This window comes from Octodon degus, unplaced genomic scaffold (genome assembly GCF_000260255.1).
Source record: "Octodon degus isolate 3935 unplaced genomic scaffold, OctDeg1.0 scaffold00151, whole genome shotgun sequence".
NCBI lineage: Eukaryota > Metazoa > Chordata > Mammalia > Rodentia > Octodontidae > Octodon > Octodon degus.
The window spans coordinates 635,030-641,599 of record NW_004524727.1 but is presented as its reverse complement, the minus strand read 5'-3'; the positions used below and the strand labels follow the sequence as shown (position 1 = coordinate 641,599).

The window sequence follows — 6,570 nt, the reverse complement described above, 5'->3', positions numbered from 1 at the left end:
AAATAAATAAATAAAATTAAAAAAAAAAAAATTCCATATGACTAGTAATTTCCTTGCCAGGTATCTTTCTCAAAGAGCTTAAGTCATCACACTACAGGATACAGGCATACCAATGTTGAGAGCAGCACAACTCATAACAGCTATGTCCTGGAAACAGCCTGGATACCCATCAACAGATGACTGTGTAATGGAATACTACTCGGCTATCAAGGACAAATTTGAGACATTTGTAAGAAAATGAAAGCACCTGGAAAATATGTTGAGTGAAATAAACCAGACACTCAAGCTTAAATGCCCCGAAGCACTTCTCATTTGAGTAAGGCAAAATACAAAGAGATTAGTAAGGATGGACGGACAGGGCAAGAGATGAATCTCTTGCAACAGCCAAGGGGACCAAGAGAAGAGGATGAGAGTAACGGGTGAGGAGGGGGAAAAGGAAATAAGTAGTATAAAGATGTGCCATGTATAGGAACCTAATAACCTCAATTAAGGTAAACATCATATGTCACACCATGAGCTATGATTAATAAGATCAAGAATGAGAAACGGGATAGGAGAATTGGAGAAAGAGGGAAGGTAAGGGGATTTAAAAAAGAAGCTGTGATATGCACATACAACCACTCCCCAAGATGAATATACACTGCATGACTGCAAACATGTACAAATAAAATTTAAAAAAATTAAAATAGATGTTTGCTTTAAACCAAAAAGCTGTGGCCATTATCAGTTATTAAACCACACACAGAACAAATTTTTATAATAGTACTATACATTATTCTCTGGAGGAAAAAGGCACTATTTAAAGCAATCCATGCTAATTCCTCTCAGAAAGTAAACAAGTTTCAATTCTGGTTATAAACCCAAGCTCACACCTGCCACCCTCATGATATGCACAATGGATTTATTAAAGTGAGATAAGCCTGCAATCATCTTGACTTTTTTCCATTTTTAAGACTTGAATCCACTTTCCTGCTAGGATGGCAAGATGAAGCACACTTGCAAATTTAACAAAATGACCAAATCCAGTCTCTCTTTAATCTGCTCAGTAACTGAGCTCTGGGGTAATCTTCTGCCCAGCATACGAAAAGAGCTTTAGATTCATCTACCGTAAGCTAAAATTAATCAGGGAAAGCCTGTGCCAATTTTAATAGCTATTCCTGTTTGTCTGGTTTTTCTATATTAATAATATTGAACTGAACTGACAAACTACATTTGGAAAAAGAACTTTTAAACACAAGTTTTGTTTTTTTAAAGACATCACATACAAAGCTTCCTTCCTTTAACAACTAGTGGACTACCTTTCTGGTTGCAATCATTACCACAGCATTATTATTTTCAAAACATTGTAAGTATTTGCTTATTGCTTTTCAACTGTTACTTGTGAAAAAAAGGGATACCATACCCCCCCATCTCATCTAAGAGTGTATATATTATGCCTTACGATAACAGCAAAATGAAGTGTTGCAAGGATCACTGAACTCCTAATGTTTATATGCAGGAGTCTTAGGTCAAAAGTAGGGGGAATAGCTCAGTGGTATAAGCATCTGCCTGGTAAGTGCAAGGTCCTGAGTTCAATCCTGAGTACCAACAAACAAACAAAAAAAGCTAAACAAAAGTAGGGAGGGTGGATGTCTTAGCCATACTTTCAACATTCAGAATGCTGAATCTGGTATTTTTCACTCAGCCTAGTATTGACTGTTTATGTCTACAAAGAAAAAAATTTCCCTGAGGAAAAACATTCTAGACTTTCTCCCAAGCAATTCCTAAAAGCAGACGCTTTGTCCAAGTGTAGGGAGAATTTTAACACGATGGCTTAAAAAAAAAATAAAAGCTTTCTGGGTGACCTCACCTCCCACCCGTTCACTCCAACCGGGGTATTTTCTTCCAAAATACACACAATATCCAATTTCAAAACTACAGTTTAATGTCCTGGCCAAGAGAAATGGAACCATCCATTCACTGCTGCCACAGGTGAGGTTTGTAAGCCAGGTACCTATTATGAATAGACGGAGAGCTGAACGCTTTACACATAATGCCCCCGTCGCGGAAAGGATGCCTTACCAATCCCGTCTGGCAGGCAGAAGGAAGACTGGGGTCAATCTGTATCGCCAAGCACCGGTGCCCAAGGCCCCCGGGCTCTTGAGCTGCCTCTTCCCACTCTGCTAGACGCTTTGACTCTTAACCTGGGCCGCTCCTCTCCAAAGCGTTTCCTCTCCCGGAGCCCTGGAGAGCTCCCTGGCTAGCAATTGGGTCAGATGACTTTGCACCTTGAAAGCACTTTACTAAACCGAGGCCTTCCCCAGGTTGAGAGGGAAAGGAGCTCCCGCAGCTAAGACACAGGTACTCAGGAAGTGGCCACCGACGGCCTTGGGAACCTCCCACCTTGCCTGCTCTCCCCACAAGGCACCCGCCTTCCTCTCCTCTCCCACACTTGAAGGAGCCAAGCCTCCCTAGCCAGGATGGGCACCCTCTCTTTCAGAGGGGATCCCCTGGACCTGCACACGAGTGGGCCGCTGCGGGGCTTGGGGAAGCTGCAGCGAGAACTCGGGGTCCGCCCTGCCCCTGCTGCGCCACTTCGGGAACAAGTTATTGAGGACGCGCGGGAGACCATAACCCGGGGCGGGGCTGATGCAGGAGTCCCCCGCCTCCCGCGGACCCCGACGCCCCAGCCTCAGCCAGCAGTGCTGGGGGAAATGAAATGGGGGCGCGGCTGCGGGAAACGAGGGCGGGGAGGGGGCAGGGTCTCCAAGAGGCCCGAGGTGGCCACCCGGCCTATGCCCAAGCCACCTCTGCGGGAACAAAGGGCTTCTGTCTCGGGCAGGGCGGCGGACTCGGCGGCTCTGGGCCGAGAAACTTTTCCCGGGCCTCGGGGGCGGGCACGCGGGGTGCCGGGGCTCGCAGTCCTCACTGACCTCCTCGATGGCCGCCACCGTGTTGCGGCACTGGGCCGTGCGCGTGGTGAAGCTGGAGGCCGTGGGCGCCTTGTAGTCCTCGAGGGTCTCGGCCACGAATTCCGACACGGAGATCTGGTCCGGCATCGCCGCGGCGCGCGAGGCCAAGGGACGGCCGCCGCCTCAGTCTGCGACGCCGCGCGCTCCGGACGGCGGACAAAGGCAAGCGCGGCGAGGGAGCCGCCAGGGGCGCAGGGCCGGCGCGGCCGCACTTCGGCCGCCGTCCGCCCGCGCGCGTGGGCGCCTAGGGTAGCCGAGTCTTCCCCGGGCGAGTCTAGTCCGTGCGAGCACCGAGACGGGCGGGCGCGCACAGCCGGCGGGAACTGCCCGGCACCCAGCCGCGCGCCCCAGCGCCTCCCGCAGAGAGGGGCGGGGCCGGTAGGGGGCGGGGCCGTGTGGGGCGGGGCCACGCGGCTGTCCGGCGGCCAATTGGCGCGCTCGCCGCTTCGCCTCCTGGAAGCAAAGCCCGCAGGAAGGGAGGCGCGGGCCCAGCCCTCCAGCCACCCCTGGCTGCCGCGCTGCATTGTCTCGGCCTTCTCCGGGGTTCCGGTGCGCCCCCCACTCTGCTGCTGGCCTGCCGCGGATGAAACGGGCCCCTCCCGGCAGGTACAAGCCCTGGCGCCCGCCTCGGTCAGCCAGGGCCCGTGCAGGGTGCATGGTATATTCTCTCTTTCCTGGGCGGGGCGGAGCCACCCCACTGCTTGCCTATCCTACCCTCGGCGAGGTCCCTCTATCCCTTGAATCCCAACCCAAACCGCAGGAAAGGTCCGGTCTAGCGAGAAGATAGTGCGCGGAGCTCGCCCCCTACAGGAGGATGCGCTTCGCTCTGTGACAAGCCCTTTCTGCCCCTGCCTGGCCAGGGGACAGTTTAGAATGGGTCACAATGACAAGTAGTGACCATGATAGTGTGTCTCTGCTAATACAGTCTCTTTACCCTCACCTTCAAGTTGGGCGGGGTGGCACGCCCTTGAGTATCACAAATTTGAGCTCCAGCCTAGTAGCAAGACCCTGCCTGAAAAAAAAGTAAAAAGGGCTAGGATGAAGTGCAGTGCAGAGGCCCTGGGTTCAATCCCTAGTATCACAGAATTGGGGGTGTGGGAGTAGATGATAGTTGGCTCAACAGTGCTAGGTAAAAGGCCAAATGGTGATTGACACCCATGTCCTTGGACTCAAGACTACCCCCAGCCCCCCTCCAATGCCCCAGTTCTGTTTCTTAGCTAAACTCATGCAATTACAGGCATTTCCAACTAGTTGTAAATAGTTTTAGGGTCCTAGGCCAGGCCACACCCTCAGAGGTCACTAGACACAGACAAGGGGAAATGGGTTCCTCAGGGACATGCTGGCACCCAGGGGACCTTAGGAAGGGCTGCGTCTGAGGAAGAAGAGGAGCTGCTGCTCCTGATTGCACAGCAGAGGCAGTAACACCTGGGACAACCTTAGGCAGCGCTGATCCAAGGAAGCCTGGCTTCATACTGATTCTCATTTACAGCTCTTAGGGAAATTCTCATAGCTATGAGAAATACCCAGGAATTCCCAAGGCAGCCATCAGATGAAATCATACCCGATCCCTTCACACCAGGCACATGGCATGGGTTCTGTGGCTACCAGCAAGAAAAGCAAGAGAAACTTTACAAAAACCTTTGGTGCCTCTGAGGAGGAGGAAGTGGGAGAGACGCTAAGAGCTTGTTGCACAGACAGAGCGGCCTCTGGACTGCAAGAAGGACAGTGGACGAGTCAAACAGCCTCTCTTACACTCCCATGTAGGAATTTTCTACATGAGGTGGCATCTTGGGTCAGACATTATGTATGGCTTTTGGTATTTTAGTAGCACTACATGTGAAATTTAACTTTCACAAATAGCTGTACTACTGAGTAGCTTTGATCACTGCATTAAGCCAAGGATTTCAATCTAAAAACTGTGCTTGTCTCCATCTTTCTTGTATTTTTTTCACCCTTTTAGTATCTATGGCAGGTTCCTCTATTTACAGCTTTCTACAATTCAAGACCAGTGTGTATTATTCATCTTAGCACATCCTCTCCTACACAAGATAGTTTCTGTTCTCTCCTACCTACTTTTCCAACTACAATCTTTTTATTACTCTTTCAGGTTGGAGGACATCATGGCTAACTCTTCCAGTCTTGAATTTTGGAGGGCTGGTCTCTATGATGCTTTGAGGGATTTAAGAGAAAGTCATGTTTTTCTTGGCATCAAGTCCAGCATTCACCAGCCTAATCAAGATTTGTATAAGGACAAAGTTAACATTGGTGTTCTCTATTTCTTTGTTCTTGTTTCTAGTAGTTTAATATAATTTTTCCGATATAAGAACTTTACTAGAGCCAGCGAGATAGATCAGCAGACTAAGCACTTGCTTTGGCAAGCACAGGGACCAGGGTTCAATCCCCTGTCCTGCGTGCTGCGCCAATCCCACCCAGGGGCGCGCTGAACCTGTGACTGAGTCCTGCTGTAGTGGCATACACCTGTAATCCTAGCACTGGGAAGGCTGAAAACAGGAGGATTGCTATGAGTCTGAGCTGTGTAGTGAGACCCTGTACCAAATACATTGAAGAAGAACAACAACAACAACTTCATTAGCTTTAGGGCTGCTGTAGTGGTACACACCTGTCATCACAGCACTCAGGAGGCTAAGACAGGAGGATCACTGGGAATTTGAGGCCAACCTGGACTACACAGTGAGTTTAAGGCCAGTTGGAACTGTACAGTGAAACCCTACCTCAAAAGAACAGAGAGAGAGAGAGAGAGAGAGAGAGAGAGAGAGAGAGAGAGAGAGAAACACTTTAATAGCTGTGGGGCCAGCATGGTGGCTCATACGTGTAGACACAGCACTCAGGAGGATCCCTGAAAGTTCAAGGCTGTCCTAAACTACACGGTGAGACCTGGCTTAAAAATAAAGAAGAGAAAAATAATCTTTAATAGCCTTAAAAAATTAAGTTACGAAGATGTTTTATGTTGCACAAGTAGATAGAAAAAGGGACCAGGGATGTAGTTCAGTGGCATAAGCGCCATCACTAAGTCCATTTGGAGTGTGCATGGGAATGTGAGATTGGTGAGACACAAAAGCAGACAGCTCCTCCATCATTGCTTAGAAATCTGACTTGCACTGAGAACTAAAGACAGGGGAAAGTATAGTAGATGCCTCTCTGAAGTTAATATGAGTTACTTCCAACAAATAAAAAAGTTAAAATCGAACATGGACCAAGAAAACATTATACACACACTTTTCTCCTGGGTCAAGAGGATGCTGACGGAACTACCTACCAGACACCTGTATCCTTTATTCAGAATTATTAAATCTAAAAGCTAAAATCTAATTTTAAAAATAATTTGTCATAAAGTGACCTGAAATGAGCTTACATGAAGCTCATTTGAATATATTTTGATGCAAAATGTGGATGTGATTATAAATGTGATGATTATGGAGTATTACCCCAAACTCTACCACGGGTGATTCAAAATATGTACTGTTATCTTTCTAAAATCTGAGAATTTTTTTAATCCACACCTGTCTGGCCTATGAGTTTAAATAAGACACTACAGTCCTGTAATATTTCAAAAAGAGAAAAATGTATTAGTCCATTTCTGCTGCTATCACAAAACACC

The 6,570-nt window shown here is 48.3% G+C and overlaps 1 protein-coding gene across 2 annotated transcripts in view; it reads right to left on the bottom strand.

Annotated features, from left to right (window-relative positions):
- Positions 1-3,287, bottom strand: part of Asap2 (ArfGAP with SH3 domain, ankyrin repeat and PH domain 2) — a 153,978-nt gene extending 150,691 nt beyond the window's left edge. For both annotated transcript variants that reach the window (XM_023702400.1, XM_004642314.2), the window contains exon 1: positions 2,913-3,287. In XM_023702400.1, coding sequence (XP_023558168.1) covers positions 2,913-3,038 — 126 coding nt within the window. In that variant the 5' untranslated portion in view covers positions 3,039-3,287. The remainder of the gene's footprint in view (positions 1-2,912) is intronic.
- Positions 3,288-6,570: the final 3,283 nt, after the last annotated feature.